Source organism: Brassica rapa, chromosome A09, assembly GCF_000309985.2.
Source record: "Brassica rapa cultivar Chiifu-401-42 chromosome A09, CAAS_Brap_v3.01, whole genome shotgun sequence".
NCBI lineage: Eukaryota > Viridiplantae > Streptophyta > Magnoliopsida > Brassicales > Brassicaceae > Brassica > Brassica rapa.
The window spans coordinates 16,111,603-16,133,691 of NC_024803.2; the positions used below are offsets into that span (position 1 = coordinate 16,111,603).

General features: G+C 35.6%; 3 protein-coding genes and 2 long non-coding RNA genes across 7 annotated transcripts; 4 read left to right on the forward strand and 1 right to left on the reverse strand.

The window, feature by feature from the left end:
* The first annotated feature begins 374 nt into the window (after positions 1-374).
* LOC103839397 (gamma-interferon-responsive lysosomal thiol protein) lies at positions 375-1,704 on the forward strand. Its single transcript, XM_009115898.2, has 5 exons — positions 375-693; positions 860-925; positions 1,044-1,166; positions 1,245-1,331; positions 1,458-1,704. The coding sequence occupies exons 1-5, from the start codon at positions 424-426 to the stop codon at positions 1,614-1,616; spliced, it is 705 nt and encodes a 234-aa protein (XP_009114146.1). The 5' UTR covers positions 375-423; the 3' UTR covers positions 1,617-1,704.
* Positions 1,705-2,043: 339 nt separating this feature from the next.
* Positions 2,044-5,433, forward strand: LOC103839396 (cell division control protein 48 homolog B). 2 transcript variants are annotated; one of them, XM_033280502.1, is made up of 10 exons: positions 2,044-2,612; positions 2,704-2,748; positions 2,871-2,926; positions 3,128-3,277; positions 3,356-3,560; positions 3,636-3,902; positions 3,975-4,273; positions 4,348-4,438; positions 4,513-4,590; positions 4,896-5,146. In XM_033280502.1, exons 1-10 carry the CDS (start codon positions 2,454-2,456, stop codon positions 4,905-4,907), a joined length of 1,362 nt encoding a protein of 453 aa, XP_033136393.1. In that variant the 5' UTR covers positions 2,044-2,453; the 3' UTR covers positions 4,908-5,146. The 2 variants fall into 2 exon arrangements, with proteins under 2 accessions (XP_033136393.1, XP_009114145.1); XM_009115897.3 differs by having other exon boundaries at positions 2,049-2,612; positions 4,868-5,433.
* A 218-nt stretch (positions 5,434-5,651) lies between these two features.
* LOC103839395 (protein SPIRAL1) lies at positions 5,652-6,862 on the forward strand. Of its 2 annotated transcripts, none has more exons than XM_009115895.3 (3): positions 5,652-5,870; positions 6,201-6,504; positions 6,574-6,862. In XM_009115895.3, exons 2-3 carry the CDS (start codon positions 6,217-6,219, stop codon positions 6,649-6,651), a joined length of 366 nt encoding a protein of 121 aa, XP_009114143.1. In that variant the 5' UTR covers positions 5,652-5,870; positions 6,201-6,216; the 3' UTR covers positions 6,652-6,862. The 2 variants fall into 2 exon arrangements, with proteins under 2 accessions (XP_009114143.1, XP_009114144.1); XM_009115896.3 differs by lacking the exon at positions 5,652-5,870 and adding an exon at positions 5,893-6,076.
* LOC117128346 lies at positions 6,747-12,102 on the reverse strand. Its single transcript, XR_004451647.1, has 2 exons — positions 9,381-12,102; positions 6,747-7,957 (listed from the first exon to the last, which is right to left on the reverse strand). It is a non-coding gene; the product is annotated as an uncharacterized LOC117128346 (long non-coding RNA).
* Positions 12,103-19,613: 7,511 nt separating this feature from the next.
* On the forward strand, positions 19,614-21,468 carry LOC117128342. The gene is made up of 2 exons (XR_004451627.1): positions 19,614-20,261; positions 20,343-21,468. It is a non-coding gene; the product is annotated as an uncharacterized LOC117128342 (long non-coding RNA).
* The last annotated feature ends 621 nt before the right edge of the window (positions 21,469-22,089 follow it).

Consider the following 22,089-nt stretch of genomic DNA (forward strand, 5'->3'; position numbering starts at 1 on the left):
TACGGTACAAGTTTTACCTTATATTTATTATGTCATGCCATTTTTAAGTGTAACCATGATTCACTGTAAGATTTTATAAGTTTTTAAAATAGACTTAGAAACTGCTCTTCACTAATTAAACATAGATAACATTAACACGTTATAAACTCTATACTGTATATAATCAAGATATGTTTACGTACGTATGGTCGAGACTCGAAATTGTATACTATTATCCCTACTCGGCGTTAGACATTGGCATCTTGAGTTACCCTCCCTTTGGACATATAAGTAAAAAAAAGGGACTCACGAGAAAAATGTTACAAATTAGTAAAAAAAAACAGTTAGTTACCGTAACATAAAAAAATAGTATCTATAAATACATACACAAGGTAGTAGTCATGAGCACGCAACTCAAACTCTTTAGTAAGAATACTTTTAACAATGCGTTCGTCTTCTTCAAACAAGTGTGTGTTGTTCCCATGTCTCTTCTTTGCTTGCATTCTTTTCACAATTTCAGAGAAACTCGTAGCTGGGGAATCCGACAAAGTGAAGCTCAATCTTTACTACGAATCACTCTGTCCCGGATGTCAGGTTTTTATCGTCAACTATCTGGTCAAAATCTTTGACTCTGATCTCCACACAGTCACCGACCTCAAGCTGGTTCCATTTGGTAACGCCAAAGTATCCGATAATCTGACCGTTACTTGCCAGGTTATTTTCAGTTTCTCCCTCTTCTTGTTGATAACTTATTTATTAGTTTTGTCAAAAAAAAACTTATTATTAGTTCTTCCTATTTATATGTATGACTTGTATATTTCAGTTTATCTTATACTTTTTTTTTTGTAATTCTCATGTTTGGAAATATATAATGGTGAAGCATGGTGAAGAGGAATGCAGACTAAACGCCATTGAAGCTTGCGCCATAAGAACTTGGCCCGATTCGGTATAAATGAATGATATATGCATTTATTTACTTTCTGAATGGATACTATTCCCTTTTCTTTATTCATATAAATTATTGTTAAAATTTAATTTGAAAAAATGAATGTTTTGGAACGCAGAAAAAGCACTACTCGTTCATAAGGTGCGTTGAAAACGACACGACAAAGTGGGAATCATGTTTAAAGAACTCTAGGAGTGAAAAGGCCATCAATGATTGTTACAACAGTGATCTCCCTAAAACGGTAGGACATAAACACACACATATATAACACAATCATATAATCGTAATAATTTTAACCGTTTTCTTTTTGCTATGTCAGCTCATACTTGGGTATGCAAACATGACTTTGAATTTGAAACCGCAACATAAATACGTACCATGGGTTACACTCAACAGCAAACCACTCGTATAGCTCCTTATAAACTCTTCTTTGCATGAATAATCTATCTACATGCATTTTAGCATTTACAGTTTTTAATCAACTGAAAATGTTACTTTTCACTGATTGTGTTTTTGGTTTGTGGCGATGCAGAACGCACAAAGTCCTGATGATTTTGTTGCCCAAATTTGCAAAGCGTACAAAGGAAAGGCTGCTCTCCCAAAACTCTGCAAGTCCTCTGCATTCTCTAAGTCGCTTGAGAGCAAAGTGCTGAAGCTTCAAGTCTCATATGCTGATGAAGCTAGGAAGTAACTATCAGATGAATTATTGAACTATGATGCATGGATTCAAGCTTATGTTGCTGGACTATAATAAATAAAGATCTTTTCATAATTTTTTATGCCTGCGCGTTGATGAAACTTAAAGTTTTTTTTGTCAACAATTAGTTTTAATTAAAAACACCTAAAATTGAACAATTTTTTGACGGCTACTATTAATTGTTAAAATGAATTCTACAAATAATTAAATATGACATCTAAATCGATACATGTGTAAAAGCAACTCGGTACTTCGAATTCACTAACCACACTTTTGAGTCAAGTATTAAAAATTATAATTAAAATTTGTGTATATTAGTTATTTTGGATAATTTGGATACTTTAAATTATTTTTTGATATTTTGGATATTTGTTTGTTATTTTTGATTAATTTTGAATATTGTTAGTCAAGTTATAACAATTTATTCCAAATTAGAATCAAAAAATTTCGGTTCATTCGAATGAAAATATTCAAATCCGACAAATATCAAACCAAACACAATTTAAAATTCAAAATTACCTGATTAATATCATTTTTCCATATCCAAATTATCTACTATCTGAGATACACGACCAAACCGAATGGATATCCAAATATCCAAGCCTGACAATAATCCATTTTCCCAGCACAACTTATATGTTCTATGTTAAACTACTTAGAAGATAGGGCAGAACTGTAATATCACATGAAAAGAAAAAGCCCTAACACTATTTTGCATTTATCTTTTTAATTTTTAATCGCCGGAAAACGTCCTCCGTCTCTCGTGCCCCCGGCGAAGCATAAACCCCAAAGTTTGGCTCTTTTTAGTTGTTTCTTTCCCTCCCCAATCTGATGGAGACCCAAACCAGTGGCTGCGATAACATCGTCGGCGATGATACATGGCAAGCCGAAGCAGAGATCGGCGGCAACGAGAGGGCTTTGCAAGCGCTTCGAGAACTCATCATCTTCCCTTTTCGCTACCCTCTCGAAGCAAGAACTCTTGGCCTCAAAGTAAAACACATCCACACCTCAACTCAGCTTCTCTGTGTTTCCTGTTCTGTTTATTAATCTATCTTCCTCTGCTTTTCACTCGTCACTGCAGTGGTCTAGAGGGTTGCTCCTATACGGCCCTCCTGGTACCGGAAAGGTAAACTCTGTTTCCAAGCTTGAAACTTTTCAGACAAAACTCTGGTGGGTTCATCAAAGTTCTTAACTTTTGTAGCTTACATAAGCTAATTAGAGTATATTGCAACTTTTGTTTTCTTGCAGACAAGTTTGGTCCGTGCTGTTGTCCAGGAATGTGATGCGCATTTGACTGTTTTAAGGTACTTTTCTTTTTAGCTTCTGTATAATATATGGTACGAGTGTTCAAAAAATGGGTCTAGTCAGCAAATCGGATTTGAAAGATAATCTATAAGACGCCTAACCACTGTCTAGCCATTTCTTGAACATTGTATTGTATGGTATGGAGGAAATAGGTGAAAGCTAATATGTGCTTTGTCTTTGTGTGGCAATGCTCTGTTCAGCCCTCACTCTGTACACCGAGCTCATGCTGGAGAAAGCGAGAAAGTCTTAAGGGAAGCTTTTGCTGAGGCTTCTTCCCACGCTGGTTCAGACAAGCCCTCTGTGATTTTTATCGACGAAATCGACGTTCTTTGTCCTAAGCGTAGTTCTAGGTATTGTGTATCACTCAGATATTTGTTACTTACTACTATCGTTTATAAGAGAGTAATTTGATTAACTCTAAAATGTAGAGGAGAGCAAGGTGTTCGTATTGCTTCTCAACTCTTTACACTAATGGACTCAAACAAGCCTTCTTCATCTCCGCCAAGAGTTGTTGTTGTAGCATCCACAAATAGGTTGGATGCAATTGATCCAGCGCTAAGAAGGGCGGGGCGGTTTGATACTTTAGTTGAAGTGAGCACACCTAATGAGGAGGATCGTTTAAAAATCCTGCAGGTAACATTGAGTTCTTAATTGGTGCTTAAGTGGGAGCTTGTTTCTTGTGAGCTTTATGTTTGCTATTCTTTTCAGCTATACACAAAGAAAGTCAGTTTAGATCCTAGTCTCGATCTGCAAGCCATAGCAACTTCTTGCAACGGTTATGTTGGAGCAGATTTGGAAGCTTTATGCCGTGAAGCAACCATATCAGCAAGCAAAAGATCCACAGATTCTCTTATCTTAACATCACAAGACTTCAAGGTTGCAAAATCTGTGGTTGGTCCAAGTATAACAAGAGGGATTACAGTTGAGATTCCTAAAGTGACATGGGACGACGTTGGTGGTCTCAAAGACTTAAAGGTAAAATAGCTTTTACAATGCTGTTGTCTCCCTCTTCCATTGGGACTGATGTGTTTTTTTTATTGCGGACAGAAAAAGCTTCAGCAAGCTGTTGAATGGCCAATCAAACACTCAGCTGCGTTTACAAAAATGGGGATATCGCCGATGCGGGGAATACTTCTCCATGGTCCTCCAGGTTGCTCAAAGACAACTCTTGCTAAAGCTGCTGCAAATGCTGCTCAAGCTTCCTTCTTTTCCTTGAGCTGTGCGGAGCTGTTCTCTATGTATGTTGGAGAAGGTGAAGCCTTATTGAGGAACACGTTTCAAAGAGCTAGACTTGCTTCTCCTAGTATAATATTCTTTGATGAAGCTGATGTTGTCGCATGTAAAAGGTTTGTCTCTATCTCTTCAAACTCTTGGTTATAGACTCTTTTAACATGTTTACTTCCGTGGTGGATCGTTCTAGAGGTGATGAGGGCTCAAGCAATAGTTCTACAGTTGGAGAAAGACTTCTATCGACACTCTTAACCGAAATGGATGGTCTTGAAGAAGCAAAGGTACATGATAGCTTTTGATAGATTTTAATCTCCTTATTGGGTTACAATGATAGTGATGGATTCTTTTGGTTTAGGGAATTCTTGTCTTGGCTGCTACAAACCGCCCCTATGCAATAGATGCAGCTCTAATGCGACCTGGTCGGTTCGATCTCGTAAGAGCATGTCCAACCCCAATTTATTTTTAACTCTAAAATAGAATTTGGAATAAAAATGTTCTAATCCTATTCTATTTTTTATTATTTTATAATAGAGTAATTCATTTATTTTTTAATTCATTTAGAGTACAATGGGAGTAAAATCTAACTCCATTATAGAATTACTCTATATTTCTGGGAAAAAAAATATAGTAATCCATTGGAGATGGTATAAGTCCTCACATTGGATGACTTTGGATTGTTAACCATTTTCTTGAAAATGTTATTTGCTTAGGTGCTGTACGTGCCACCGCCTGATTTAGAAGCTCGGTTAGAGATACTGCAAGTGCATACACGCAGCATGAAACTAGGGGACGATGTTGACCTCAGAAAAATCGCTGAGGAGACGGATCTTTTTACAGGTGCGGAGCTGGAGGGTCTATGCAGAGAAAGTGGAACTGTCTCGCTTAGAGAAAACATTGCAGCGAGCGGTGTCTTCAACCGCCATTTCTTAACCGCAAAGAAGTCGCTTAAACCTGCGTTGACGGTTGAAGAAGTTGAGACTTATGCATCATTCAGGAAGTCAAAGAGTTCGGATTCAAGAACGGTTCCGGTTGAGAAAAAGAAAGTGAATCATTCCAATGTTTTGGGGTTAGGGTTGTCATGGAAGGTTGGTGTGTTGAGCTTAATGTTGGTTGCTGCTGGAAATTTTTACGTGAAGCAGACTAAACATGTTGAACTAGCTGCTGCTACATGAATCTTTTAAAAGCCTTCTCTCTTTTATTCTCAATGTAGTATCACTTTGTTTTTAAGCTCAGATATTTTTTCTCAACATAGTGCCGAGAAAAGAAAGTTCGGATTTTTAAATGTATAAAAACGGCAAAGAATAAGATTCGAACTCGTTCAAAAAAAAAAAAAAGAATAAGATTCGAACAATGACAAAGAGACTGGCCATTACATATAAACATGAATGGGCCCACATACATACGTCCAATATTAGTGACTTTGTTCCAATCCAAATACCAAAACAGTTACGTATTAATTGACCGGTTTTGAAAACCAGTCATTTTGAATTCAAATATTTTTTGATGTAAACAGTCGATTTTCATTTATCAACATTTGAAATTGATGGTTAACCAAAGAAGCGATCAATTGAACCGGAACCCTGAGGTAGGAAAACCGGTTTGAGCTTATATAGATAGACTGGTTCACTTATGGACTGAGTAGTCAGTTTTACTGAGTCTCTGCGTCCGTTAGCTTCTTCTTCTTCTAGATCTGATCGCGATTTTCGCCGGAAGGTTTGTTTCTCAAACTCTCAGATCGATTTCTTCTTTCAAACTTGTATTCGTTGCTCCCGTGTCGTAAAGCGAGTCTAGATCTCGTAGATTCCTCCTTCGATTACGCTCTGGATTACAGTTTGGAGATTTGGTCTATAGAGATTCTGTAGATTCAAGAATTTCGATTCGATTTCGCTTGTTTTAGATCTGATTGTGGCGATTAACAGGTTTTCTTCCACTGGTTGAAAGCGCTTGTCATTTTGTCGTAAAGATTCTTCGAGAATCATGAATCGTTTTGCCTCTTTTTGTTGTTTTGAGCTGTGGATTTTGAATTAGCATCTCTGGTTTCAGAGGTCTTGTTATATCTATGGGTCGTGGAAACAGCTGTGGTGGAGGTCAAAGCTCACTCAATTATCTCTTTGGTGGTGGTGGTGATGCTCCTCCTCCTAAACCCGCTCCAGCTCCTTCTGCTGAACCAACCAACACTGCTGCTGCACCAGCACAAGCACCTGTAGCTGTGACTGCAACTGCTCTCACCACCGCTACTACCAGCGTTGAGCCTGCAGAGGTCAACAAGCAGATCCCTGCTGGTATCAAAACTCCTGTTAACAACTATGCTCGAGCTGAAGGGCAAAACACCGGAAACTTCCTCACTGTATGTTTTTGATTTTGTCTCCTCTTTGAATGATATGTTACTCTCTCTCTGAAATGGTTCCCTTTGCAGGACCGTCCTTCGACCAAAGTCCATGCAGCTCCTGGAGGTGGATCATCCTTGGATTATCTTTTCACTGGTGGCAAGTAAAGTATAATAAAAACATTATGTGTAATGCAAATGCGTATCCATTGTCTCCTTGTTGCATTCGCACACTATAAAAACTGTTTGATGTGAGCCCAGCCTTTAATGATAAGAAGTCGGTTTCTTGTCAATCTATCTCAGTCCTGTTTCTCTTGTAATGTTCTGATGAAAAGTGTTCCAAATAGTCCGAATCAAGAAAAAGCTTGCAAGTTCTCTTGTTGCCCAACTCTGTGACTTTTAGATCCGACTCACCTATAAGATTCGTAGGGAGGGTGAAGAGAGTGTGCCACAAGTCGTGAACTTTACGTGTCCGCCCGTGTTACTACGTAAGCCGGCTCATGTGTCTCCATGAATCTTAGGGGCGGAAGGGAGAGAAGTTTCTAGGTCCCATGACTCTTGCATATGCAGCTCCAAATTTGTTGTCGGGTAGATCCCAAGCATGGCCTACTTGTTCTGACACAACACGAGGACGCTTCAGCAGCATAGTCTGCAGAGAAAAACCAAGAAAGAAAACACTCATTGTAATTAACTTCTTGGAAACAAAGACAAATCATTTATACAAAACCAACAAAGAAACATCAACTTTGAAAACTCGAACATGCCAGCAGATCCCATTGCCACCACCGCTTTAAAATAAACAAAGTCTCTTTTAAAAAAAACATTTCATAAGACGCAGCATATTGGTTTATCAGAAACAAATAAGTTTATGGACTAAGATTAATAAACAGAATGAAGAAATGTCAATGCGTCATGCAGCAACAATAGAGATACTAACATGGAGACAGCTCGACTCTATAATACCACTCAATTAGAAAGGATTTTAGCTATTGTGTTAGAGGTCTTCGGTTTGAGTAACTGTCGGGATAAAACTAATATTTTGTATTGTGGTTTTGAGAATGGAAAAATTACGGGTTTTGACCTCAAACCTTCTCATATATTCTTTTTTTTTTTTTAGCAAACCTTCTGATATATTCAAAATAAGAAACTCCGCCATATAAAATTGGTAAAGCAGATATAAGGGGAATGATGTGGTTCACAAGTGACTTGGATTATTCGAGGTCCAGAAGGTTACTGCTTAGGAGCTGGAAAGAGATAAAGGAATCAGTGTATGACATCTGTAGAAGCAGAATTAAGTTCTACTAATAGCAATCCAACACACAAAGAAAAAAAATCCATCGCACAAAGAGTGTAAGACAAAATAAATCAATAAAAATTGTAATTCAACTTAAAAAATATGGAATTTTTCTTTGATGTTGCATTAAGTGCTGAGTTAACTATTTTACAACGAGTAGAAGTCAAAATAGCAACGCAACTACAAATCTAGGGTTGGCTGCCTGAACCCCCCTGCAGACTTGCACACTCTATCTATTCCCACCCAAACTTCTTGGCTCTTGACTAATCCACCCAGAAATATGAATTCTCTTCATATCTCCCCCCAAACATTTTTAATCCCCCTTTCTAATCAATTTCAAAATCGAAATTAGAGATAAATTAATTGCGTTTTGTAAATTGTGATTGCCCAATTAAAACAAAGCCCGACCCGAGATTAAAAATAAAACCCGACCCGAGTTAACTTACAAAAAAGTGAATTGGAGATCAAATTGAAATTAGGTTACTTGTCTCTGTTTCACGACAGAAACGAAGAACATGACAGAGAAAGAGAGAGAGAGACAGAAACTACAGCCTACTCAATCTACTCAAGCTCAAGATTAGTGGCTCTTTTATTGTAGTTTACAACTCTATTTTCATGTCTTTTATGGCTTTTGTTGTTCTTTCAAACTCTAAATGAATGTACTTTTGTGGCTTTTGTTGTTCTTTAAAACCTGTTTTGTTTTGTTTCTGTTCTTTATCTTACGTTTGTGTGCATAAACAAGTAACACTAGTGTTTCAAAAAAACAAGTAACACTCATGTTTTAAACTCAAGCATAACCAAGCATAAAGAACATGATAATCTCAGTTACGGAAACACATAAGAACATAATCTTGACACTGAAAAGATAAGATAAGAACATAATAGAAATTGATCATCTCAGTTCCTCTTCGTTGTCTCTCTCGCTCTCTCTGTTCCTCGTCTAAAAAACATGATCATCTCAGTTCCTCTTCGTTGTCTCTCTTGCTCTCACTGTTCCTCGTCATTGTCGTCGTGTCTTTATGTTCTCGTCGTCGTCTTTCTATGTTCTCGTCGGCGTCGTGTCTCTCTGTTCCCGTCGTCCTCATGTCTCTCTGTTCCCGTCGTCGTCGTCGTGTCCGTCGTCGTCGTGTCTCTCTGTTCCCGTCGTCGTCTGTGTGTTCTTCATCGTGTATCTGTGTGTTCTTCATCGTGTATCTGTGTGTTCTTCGTCGTGTCTCTGTGTGTTCATCGTTCCTCACTGTCTCTCTCTCCGACATTATCTTCTCTCTCCTCTGTATTCTCTTTTTTCTTTCTCTGTCATGTTCTTTGTTTGTGTCGTGAAACAGACACATGAAACCTAATTTCAATTTGATCTCCAATTCCTTTTTTTTTTTTTTGTAAGTTAACTCGGGTCGGGTTTTATTTTTAATCTCGGGTCAGGCTTTGTTTTAATTGGACAATCGCAATTTACAAAACGCAATGAATTTATCTCTAATTTCGATTTCGAAATTGATTAGGGAGGGGGATTAAAAAAGTTTGGGGGGAGATATGAAGAGAATTCATATTTCTGGGTGTATTGGTTAGGTAGGGTGTGCAAGTCTTCAGGGGGTTATAGGCAGCCAACCCACAAATCTACAACACATGATAAATCAAATTATATATTTTAAAAAAAAACTAATACATGGTAACGTTTTTGAGTTATTAATGAATTAGACTTCTAAGTCATACTAAATCTTTGTTCAAAAAAAAAGTCATACTAAATCAACAACACCATGTGTTCTTAATCAAAACCATAATGTCATATTTGAATGTGACAGTAAGACGGTAGTTAAACTCATTGAAAATGAAAGCATGACTTTGGATAGGGCCGGACAAATAAACCGAACCCGAAAACCCGAACTGAATCCGAACCGATCCAAACCTAACATAAAAACTGACTGGATCTTATTTTATGGTATTTTGGATTATGGGTATTATCCGAACCAAACTCGAACGTAAATGGATATCCGATAGAACTCGAAACATTTAAAATCGCAAAAAAGAACTTGTACTAAACATGATTTCAGTTCCTAATATGTATCTAAAATATACTAAAATATTATTTAGCATCTAAAATAATTGTTTAACACATGAAGTTTGATGGTTGAAGGTGGCGGTCGAAGCTCAAAATTTTTAGATTTTGATTTTTTTTTCATTGAATAATGTTTCTCATTTCATGAGAACTTGGTTTTCGCTCTATGATTTCATTTATTTGGTTTTCTTTTTTATCAATAACTATGTTTACCTTTTGTTAAATTTTGAATAATCACGTGATGTTCTTTTCTTATTTTTTGAATCGATTTACTTATGTTTTGGATACAAAATAGGTACAAATAAGGTATTTTAAAACCGAAGAACTAATTTTACTTATGTTTTGGTTACAAAATAGGTATAAATCATGTACTTTTAAACCAAAAAACCGATTGAAATCCAAACTCAAAAACACATCGGGTTGTACTGGTTCTTTGAAGATTTACTAACCCTGATCCGAATCCTATAAAACCCGAACCAAACTTTCATATAACTGGAATGAGGCTGATTTTGATAAACCAAAAAAAACTAAAACCCGACTTGACAAAACCAAAATCCGATTGGGACTCCGAAGCCCATGTCTAACTTTGGATATTCCAATTCTATGTTTTTCAATGTATTTTCTGTCTTCCTCATTTTGATTATATTTAAAATTTAAATTTAAATTCAATTTATGTCTCATTGTATATTCTCTCTTCTTCATTTAGATCATATTCAAGTGTTTAAAATTCACTTTTCAAATTTTGTCAACTTTTTTCTTATTAAAGTTTAATACGTTAGTTTTTCTCAAATTTTCATGCATTGCAAATGTATATTAGATTAAATATTTCATGCCTTTTACGCCAAGTTCAACACGACGTAAAAAAAGTTTATGCACCTAAATAAGAGTGGAATAAACTGACCTTTTCATCCCTAATTAACATTTGCAGTTCCACTTAGTTAAGTTGACCTTTATTTCTTTCAATCTTCATGATGCAATTATTTGTAGAAAAGCTAATTTTTTGGCTATTAGCTTATTGGATTCCTAGCTTATTACACACAATTTCTCATAGGTTAATTAATTGCTTGGGCGATGCCGTGTACCTGCGGGAATCACATATTGGCAGTAATATGTTGACATGTCTATCAAGGTACGTGATGTATGTACTTATGACTGTTTCTTTGAAGAAAGATTTACACTTTAAGGCACATTTCATCTTTATATTACACGCTGGGACACTTCTATCTACAAGGACACTTTTTCTTAAACATCAGCTGATTCTTAATCTATCTAGTTTGATTGTAATGACTATTTCACTAACTAAAAAATCAATGTTTTTCGTTTTGGTGGGCTGTATTCTTGGCCATTGATTTTATTTAGATTGAAGGGACTAGATTCATTAGACAAAAATGTGATATGACATATATCTACCATATAAATCTAACCATTAGATCATTTGATATCCAACCAAAATTGATGGCTCAGATTGCATCTTCTACCAACCACAAATAGTTTTCACTCTCTTCCTCCACATCTGAAAGGATTTTACAGACTAAAATTTCAAGATAGAAACAAAGCAAATCTTTGACCAAAAAAAAAAAAAAAAAAAAAAAAAAAGAAACAAAGCAAATCTCAAAACAGTCATTATCAGAAAACTTTGTATCCTTTCAGATTCATTTATATTTTATCTCAACAACATATTTTCCGCTTAAACCCTCGATGATGGTGACGATGACTGGTGACGACGAGGCAGGCAAAGCTGATGCAGACAACGGCGGAGAAGCCGTCTCCCGACTTTAACAAGGCTCGAGAATTGTGACAGGTACAAAGTTCGAGAGTTGTAAATGTTCATAATTACGTCTTAGATTTCAAGTTGTTCTCTTTGGTTTGGTAGGATACAGTAGTGCCCATTATGTGTTTGGTTGTTTGACTTGTGAAACAACGTTGAAAGTTAAATCAATTCCTTGTTCTTTTGTTTGGTCGTTTTACTTAAAATTTTGTTAACTTTCAGTTTTGATGTTTTGGCCTCACAAGATAATTTATGTATCTTATACAAGTGTTTGATTATGCTTTGTATTTTGAAAACTTGGCCTCTATACAGTAGTTTTATTATGTTTTATCTTGTAATTGCTTGATCCTTTTACACTAAAAATATGTCCATATTCTCCTGAGAAGAGTGTATGAGATTAGATGATTAATTTCAGTTTTGGAGTATTTATGTAGTTTGAGTAAAGTGCTAGTTGCCATTGATAATGAAATTGGTCATATTATGCTAAGGCATTCATTTGATTTTGATTATACAGTATAATCTACATCAAATTAAAGGTGGATTATTTAGCTTTCACGTCCGGTGAACTCTCCATTCACTGAAAGCAGGAATTTCTCATCCCACCAAACTTGCTGATGTCCATCAACAAGAGTATCCACATGTACATTCACTCTAGGGACAAGCTTCCCCATCCATTTGTACACCTTCTGATATCAGTAACTTGAGATCCCCTATCTCTTTGAGGACACACCTTATGAAGCCGATGAAATCTCAGATGTGGATATTTATGGAAACAAAGATTTCTCAAGTCACATATATTCTACAAAGATTTTTCTTTCATATTTTATTTGTTTTGTTTGCTTGTCTATGTAAAAGTTTCCAATTTGCTTCATAAATTATAAGTTGCTATAGTTGTTTATTGTTGTACACAACACATGTTTTTTCCATTTTTGTATACATGAAATTTGAGTTGTTAGTAACTATTATTTTACTGAAGTTTACACAATTATCTTGAGTTTTTCATATGTCCACACATGTACGCATGTACAAATATAACTTTCAGGTACACATGGACATCATATAAGGTATACATATTTAACTATGTATATCATAAACCTGTAAAAGATAGTTTTATATGTTATTCGATGGTTTTATATGCCATTTCATCATGCACATGTTTTATCTCGTATCCAAAATATGATTTTATGTCATATCATGCCTGCCAAAAATGGTTTTTCTTTCACAGATATGTTTGTTTGCTTGCTTGTGTATGGAAATGTTTTTAATTGGTTTCATAGATTTAAGTTATTCTATTTATTGTTGTACATAACACATGTTCTTTTCCTCTTTTTTATACATATAATTTGAGTTTTTGTCAGTAACTATTATATTACTGAAATTTAAACAGAGTTAATAACATGTTAAAAAATAGTTTACACAATTATCTTGAGTTTGTCATATGTCCACACAAACATGTACACTAAATTTCAGGTACACATGGACATCATTTTAATTTTTCATATTTTACCAAGCCTACAAAAGATGGTTTTTCTTTGTTTGTTTGCTTATCTACGTAAACGTTTTATTTTTCTTTGTAGATGTCAAGTTTTTCTATTTATTGTTGTATAGAACACATGTATGCTTTCATTTTTTACACTTTATTTTTGAGTTTTTATCAGTAATTCTTATATTAATGAATTTTTTTTAAAAGTTAAATAACTATCTAAGAGACTCATTTACATGTCATTACTCATTAGTATCCATGTGTACAAGTACCTGTAAAAGAAAACATGAACATGATGTACACTATCGTTAGTATCCATGTATACAATATTTTAACGTGTACACAAGTCCACCATGCACACATCTATTCTGTTACAACCAGAACCCAAAACTACATATCTCTTGGTCGTTCTTGACATCTAATCGGGGCAGGAGTACATACTTTCAACTTTTGGTGCAAATTCAAAAGGTTAAAGGTCACATTTGGTAAGTCTTGTTTCAAAACCAAAGACAACAAAATAAGAGCGACCAACATTCTTAACTAGTTATTACATCTAATATGTAATGCAGAAATATAAAACCTTTGATATGCAACATTCTTAACCAATTAAGCTGAATGATGAATTAAAGTTAAGCTTAACCATTTCTTATCAAGATTATGTTGCCTAAATTACAAGTTCACCATCGTGTACATATGTTTACTTAGAGCAGAAACTAAACTACTAGTCCACCATTGTGTATATATGTAACATATACACAACTAATCGTTGTACACATGTGAACATATGTACATGTGTACATATATACACAAGTAATTGTTGTACACATATATACATGTACATATGTTCACATTTTCATGTTCTACCTTTTGTGTGATCTTTAGTAAATCTTGATTTTCATTAATATCTAATTACTTTTATGCAAATCGTCATTAATCTTACAATTCACATTAATCATTTTTTTTACTTTTTTTTTCATTGATGGCAAAGTTGTAATCAACTCATCTTCTCCTTCATGACTTGCTTTAGGGTTTCTGCAAAATTCCACCGCCGTCAACCATTGTTTCATCTTAAATCATCCAATTTTTGTGTGAAGGTCTAGGCTGAACAATTAAAAAACATGGAGTCAATCTGAAATGGTATATTGCTATTCAGAATCGCGGCGGAGATGAAGAGATCGCGGCTTGATTTCATGCTGAGAGAGAGGCTCTGAGGTCGCGGCTTCTGGTGATAACAGAAGAGCGGTTCACGGCTTGCAGAACACGACGGAGGGGACGATGCAGCGTGGAATGAGCAGGAGAAACCCTAATCTGAGCCAATATGGAAACATATTAAAACTCTCTATCAGATTTCTCTTTTCCTGCTCGCTTCTTGCCGTCATTGTTTGATTCGCCTGAATCCTCCATTAAATCGTCGGACGTCAGCAACTTCGTCCGTCGATTTCTCTCCCGGAAACGCACTTTCAGTTTATGAAAGAGAAATGAAAAATAATGGAAACTAATTTTTTAGGGGACCTAAGTTTGTTTATTAAACAAATTAAACTTCTTCTCGAGACCACACTACAAGAAAACATCGGGATACTGAGGGAAAAAATCGTCGGTATGTCGTCGGAATAACGTTATTCCGAGGACATACCGACGAAAAAAGTCCTCGGAAATAACTCCTCGGAAATTCATAATTCCTCGGAATTCCGTCGGAATTTTCCGACGGAATTCCGAGGAAACAAAATTCCGAGGAAACTCCGAGGACACAATGTTCGTCGGAAGGTTCCTCGGAAAATACCGAAGGAATTCCGATGGTCCAATCCTCGGAAGTTTCGACGAAATATTTCTCGGAATATTTATCGGAAAATTCCGAGGGAAGAAAGTTCCTCGGAAAATTCCGAGGAACATTTGTTCCTCGGAAAATTCCGAGGAACATTTGTTCCTCGGACATTTCCGAGGAACTTTCTTCCCTCGGAATTTTCCGAGGGAATTGAGTTTCTCGGAAAATTCCGAGGAACCCTTTCCCTCAGACAATTCCGAGGAACTTAATGTTCGTCGGAATTTACCGAGGGATAAAAGTTCCTCGGAATTATCCGAGGACCTCCATTCCCTCGGAATTTTGAAAAAAATTATTTTTTTAAAAAATTTATTTTTTTAAAAATTATTTTTTTTTGGAAAAAAATTAAAATTTTTAAAATTTAAAATTAAAATTGAATAAAACATAAAATAAAACATAGTAGATAATATTCAAATTTAAATAAAACATTCAGAGTTTTTGGAAAAAAAAAAACTACGGGTCTTGAATGTTCGGGAACGTCTCGTTCGGGTACATCCTCTTCATCATGTCCATCATCTGCTCGTTCAGCCTCTTCTGGGTCTCATAGCCCGCCTGTTGAGCTGCCATCTGAGCCTCCAACGCAGATATCCGATCATCCTTGTCCTTCAGCTGAGCCGTAAGAACTTCTGGATCAACATACGCATGTGGTGCAGAAGAAGGAGCAGCCGACCGGGAGCGACGACCCAAACCGACCAAACGTCCCTTTTTCTTTGGAACCGACTGAAATATAAATAAAACGAAGTTAAGATAATTTAAATTGATGATAAAATAAAAATCAAGAAATAATTAAATTGAACTTTTAAAAAAAAAAACTTACCGATTCAACGATTTCGTTGATTCGAACCCGAGACAAGTTGGTCGAGGCCGTCGAATCGTCATCATCGGTTTGAAGCTGAGACACTTCGTCATACACCTGAGTCTGGACCAGGTCGACCACGTCCCTCACAAGACCATCATCAATCTGGCCGGTCTTCTTGTTGGTATACGCCCTTTTCATAAGGGCGAGATCATCAACTGGGTGGCCTTCATTTTCTTCCGCCTTGAAAAAAAATAAATTAGACAAACATTAGAGATTTGAAAATGCAAAAAAAATAAAATTCTGAAACTTAAATAATTGAAGAAAAAGCGGTTGAGCTTACCATGCGATCCGCCAGAGTGGCAATAGATTGAGCACCCAAGTTATGCTTGTAGATGCCCTTTCCTTTACGGTCGCTCCTGCGGTTGTTGGAGTTGGTGGAAGAAGTTTCTTTCGTCTCTTCTTTATCCCAATGCGCACACAACTCCTTCCAGACCGTGCCGTTCATCGACTTTGGGACCTTTTAATTTAAAAAAAAAAAAGTTTAATAATTTTAAAAATAGTTTAATAAATTAAAAATTGTTAATAAATTAAAAACTACCTTGTTTACTTCCCATTTCTTCTTCCACTCGTACATCTGCTTCCCATAGTTGTCCATAACTTTATGGACAAAATGGTGATAGATAGAGAGCGTATCATCGGCATTCCAGTTGAATTCTTGCTGAAATAGTTTAAAAATAGTTTTTAAGCACAAAAATATAATAGTTTAAAAATTACAAAAATCGTCGTTTTAATAAATAAAAAATAGTTTAATAATTAAAAAAATAATTTAATAATTACAAAAATAAGTTTTAATAATATTTAAAATGTCTAATAAATATATAAATTAGTTTAATAATTACAAAAATAAGTTTTAATAATATTTAAAATGTCTAATAAATATAGAAAATAGTTTAATAATTACAAAAAATAGTTTTAATAATATAAAAAATATAATTTAAAAATTAGAATACTTACCGCAAACTGCTGAAACCACAGATGCTGCTTCTCGACAGGGAAGTGAGTGAAAGTCGGATGTCCGCTGTCGAGGGCCGAGTACATCATACGGTTGATCCATGCGCTGATCCCGTTCCCGGATCGGTTGAACCTAACAAAAAAAAAGAAATTATTAATAAAAAAATAGTTTAAAAATTAAAAATAGTTTAAAAAATAAAAGTTTAAATTACCATGTTTGACCATGTCCATGTGGATACTCAGTGAGATAGGGAAGATGGTCACGACCGGGCTGTCGAACCAACTCCGCAACCCTCATCACTCCCAGAGGACCAGGTGCAGCAGCGGGACCAGGAGCGGGTGCAGCAGCGGGACCAGGAGCGGGTGCAGCAGCGGGAGAGGGAGCAGCAGGAGCGAGTAATGGAGAGGGAGATGTTTGGTATGAGCTGTGGGGCGAAACGGAATCCTGAACATGGCTGGAAGAACCCCGAGACTGGCTCCCCATACCACCCCGGCTACGACGCTGGCGAGGCCGGATCTGATCATCATTAGACCTGTAAATTAAAAAAAAACATATTTAAAAATTAGTTCTAATAATTTTAATTAAAAAAAACAGTTTAAATTAAAAATAGTTTAAAAACATAGTTTTTAATCACAAAAATATAAATAGTTTAATAATTAATAAAAAAAGTTTTAATAAATAAAAAATACTTTAAAAATTTTAAAAATGTTTAATAAATATATAAATTTATATTTTACATATAAAATACAAAAAAAATGTTTTTAAATATTATATAAATGATTTTTAATCTTAAAAAAGTTTTATAGATTTTAAAAATGTTTAATAAATTTATAAATCATTTTTAATTACAAAAAAAGTTTTAATAAATAAAAAATAGTTTAAAAATTTTAAAAATGTTTAATAAATATATAAATTTATATTTTACATATAAAATACAAAAAAATGTTTTTAAATATTATATAAATGATTTTTAATCTTAAAAAAGTTTTATAGATTTTAAAAATGTTTAATAAATTTATAAATCATTTTTAATTACAAAAAAAAGTTTTAATAAATAAAAAATAGTTTAAAAATTTTAAAAATGTTTAATAAATATATAAATTTATATTTTACATATAAAATACAAAAAAAATGTTTTTAAATATTATATAAATGATTTTTAATCTTAAAAAAAGTTTTATAGATTTTAAAAATGTTTAATAAATTTATAAATGAATTTAAAATGCAAAAATAGATTTTATATACAAAAAACGTTTTCAATATATATATATATAATTTCAAATTCGATTTTTATAACCACAAAATTGATAAAAACTAAAAAAAAAATTCAAATCAAGTGAAATACACCCTAACAAAATCTATAAATCTCATTCCAAAATCATCAAATCTACTTAAAAACCATACAAATCTAACCTAAAAGAGTGGGATAGGGTTCTTACATGATTATGGGGGAGGATTAGGGGAGAATCGCCGGAAAAACGGGAGAGAGAACGGTGGAATCGCCGGAAATCGCCGGAATCGCGAGAGGAGATGTGCAGCGGCGCGGAGAGAAAGAGAGAAATGGGGAAGAAGATCGGGCTCGCCCTAATCTTATGAGGCGTCCGACGGAAAATATCCGTCGGAATTTCCTCGGAAATATTTTATACTTCACCTCGGAATTTCCACGCTTTTGCATCTGAAGGATGTCTGATCTCACCATCTGTTGAGTGCTCCGCATGCCATCTCATTGGTTGCGCTGTGCGTTCAGACAGATACAGCCTCTGCAACCTTTCCGTCAAAGGCAAATACCACATCCTTTTATATGGTACTGGAATTCTTCCACTCGTATCTTTATAACGAGGCTTCCCACAAAATTTGCATGAAACCCGCTGTTCATCCGCCCTCCAATAAATCATGCAGTTGTCTCTGCATACATCTATTACCTGATACGATAAACCAAGACCAGCTACGAGTTTCTGAACCTCGTAGTATGAGCCAGGAGCTACATTATCTTCAGGTAGAATACCTTTTACATAATCAGCAATCGCATCCACACAGTCTTCAGCCAAATTATAATCCGTCTTAATGCCCATCAATCTTGTAGCAGATGATAAAGCTGAATGACCATCTCTGCAACCTTCGTACAATGGTTGCTTTCCAGCATCCAACATATCATAAAATCTCCTAGCTTCGGCATTGGGTAAATCTTCCCCTCTAAAATGATCATTTACCATCTGCTCAGTACCTACACCGTAATCTACATCCGTTCTAATTGGATCTTCTAATCTAACCGGTGGCTGAGGTTCGCTAGTACTACCAAGTTCATAATCAGTTTCTCCATGATGATACCAAATTTTGTAACTTCGTGTAAACCCACTCAAATATAAATGAGTCCAAACATCCCATTCTTTAATAACTTTTTTATTTTTACAATTAGAGCAAGGACATCTTAACATACCTGTTTTTGCTTCCGGTTGTCGGTGAACTAACCCCATGAATTCGGTTATACCTTGTTGGTATTCTTCCGTAAGCAATCTCGTGTTCGGATCCAAATGAGGTCGATCGATCCAAGAACGAAAATAATTGGAAGAAGACATGTTTTTTATGAATCAAATTCGTGTGTAAAGAAAGTGAGAGGGAGGATGAAGATATGGTGTGAATGAAGAGGAAGAGGGGTGCTTGTATTTATAGGTGAAATCCTGCCGACGGTCCGAGGAAATTCCGACGGAATTCCGATGCAAACGGCTAGTTCGTCGGAATTTCCTCGGAATTTTTAAAATCCCCCAACGGCTCTCCAACGGCTCTCTAACGTCTATAATATTTCCTCGGAATTCATCGGTTTTTTCCGAGGAATACTAGTTTCCTCGGTATTCCGTCGGAATATTCCGACGAAATGTGTTTTCCTCGGAATTCCGTCGGAATATTCCGACGGAATTCCGAGGAAGCAAAATTTTGTATTTCCTCGGAATTGCCTCGGAAATGCCTCGGTATATTCCGAGGAATTCATTTTCCGTCGGATCGTCCGTCAGAATACCGCTGTTTTCTTGTAGTGCCATCACCACAACTCTGGTTTTTTTCAAAATTCAAAGCCACTAACCAATCTAACCAGAAAAAAATATGCTTTTACTGAAATGCCCATATCTGGTTTCGCTTTTAGGAGGAGAAATGGGTCTTTAACCACTTAAAAATGTCTCAGTAGCACTATGTGTTCTATGCTGTAATAAAAACACATAAAGTGTCCATTTGTGTTAATAACTATTCTTTGAATCGCAACATATCCGAAGTGTAGAGAAAATTGGTTTCTTAACATAATAAGACTTCGACACGTAGTCTGCAAACTCTGTCCCAGACCTCAACCTGCATATGCTTCCCTCATCTTACGTTTTTGAAAGTAAATGAAGAGTATTTCAAAAAGTACAATCATAAATGTTAACTAATAAAGATTTGGTTAACTAATAAAGATTTGGTCAGAATATCCAGGCCCTGCCCTGACCTAAAGCCGCTTTAGGCACCAAATTATATCACGAATTTAGGAGCACAAAATTTTGTCAAAACTATCTAGTATAGGCAAAAGGTGTGTACAATATACCCATGAACCTGAGTTCAAACATCGCTTAAGCATTTATGGTGGGCAATTATTTTTTCTTTGCTTTAGGCATGATATGATGATGCTAGGCACTGAGAATACCATCAGCTAAATTCTCTCTTCGGAGGTTAGATCCAGATCGGCAATTTTATCTTACTCTCGATTTAGATCCGCCAAAGTTAGTGGCGTGTACGGCTCTCTTGTTTGGTCTTCGTCGGTGTGGGGCGATGGCATCGGCTATCTATCCTCCGCATCGGTGTCTCGGTGTAGGAGGAGTCTTTGACCCCGTACAGATCGGACTTTGACAATTTCCTCTGTCAAGGCATGCGTCGGTTTCGCTTCTCCTGCCAGTGTCGGTTTGAAGCTTTCCAACAGCATGTATAAAGTTTCTAGTTCGGTGAGACAGGGAGTCGTGTACACTTTGGCGTCATCTTCTTGTTCTCTGCTCTGGTTTTCGCCTTCAATCCACGACTTGTCTTGTGATTCTCTTTCCACCAGAAGTGCACATCCTAGGTGGAGAGCTGTCGGGTTCTGGCCTTCATGTTTAGTAGCGATCGTTAGTTACCGTTCGGCTACATTTCAAGTTGAAGAACCATCTTCTTGTTTTAAGAGGTGGAGTGAGTGGGAGTTTGTTATGATTCACAAGTGTCCAGAGCTCCAACCTCTCCATCCCAGTATGGGAGTCTTGATCTCTACAAGCTTCGACATGATTCCTTCTTTCTTCTTATTGCAGGCACTCCACTTGATTACGCGGCCTCAGTTCAATCTGGTCCTTGCTCGGTGTTGGGTGAATTTGTCTTGGACGTTTGATCCAGTTATATATATGAATTTTCCGGGTCTTGTTTAACCAGATTTACGCTTAAACGTCAGTGGAGATTGCGAGCGTGAAGAGAACATCATGAACTATGTTCATAGCATAAGATGTGCCAGTAACCGAGGAAACAAGGTGAACACTATCTTTCAAGTGATTACCGTCAATGACTGGGGACAGAAAATGAAAATCTTAAGATATCGTAACTACCTAGCAGAATGAGCCGATGGAGTGGTGGTTGAACGAATTTAAAGATATTACGGTAGACTGAGATCATTTTATTTGAATCGTTTGGAACCAAAAGCTTGAATTTCTGATTTTCAGAAAAATTAATAAAAACAAATATATAAAAAAATATTTGGATAGAAAACAATATTTAACGTTTACGACATTTTGCCCAACTCTCTTCGTGTTACCTAGTTAACTCATATTATGGACTAAGTTTAAGTTACTTGTTCTAGAAACGGTCTCTCTTGTTTTGAACATTGAACATAAATTTATATTATTAAAGATGAATTTATGCATTGAACATAAATTTATATTATTAGTGGCAAGACAAAGAGTTTCAATTTGGACTAAAAACACAAACCCGACTGAATTAGCAAGTATGTCCCTAACATAAGTCCTTGACTACTTAGGATAACAATAAGATACATCATATCCTCAATAAATCATTTGAGAATTTGTAATCTTTTATTGAAATCATAAAATAGCGTTTAGTTAAACTTGTATATTTTTTTGTCACTTTTAAGTTTTTTTATTTAACCTTAAACATTTGCTAAATCATATGTGATACCTATCATTACAAGGTAATGTTACTAGCCGGCAATAAGGAAACGTTATTTTATATTTTCGTAGGATAGTTTAATGGGTTGGTAAAAATAAGAAATATCTAACATAGTTACTTGTTCTCATTCTTATGGACACTGACAAAAAAAAAAATCTAACACATACCTTTTGCAAGATTCCAACTAATATTAGACGGAAACCAATTAAAACTTTAAA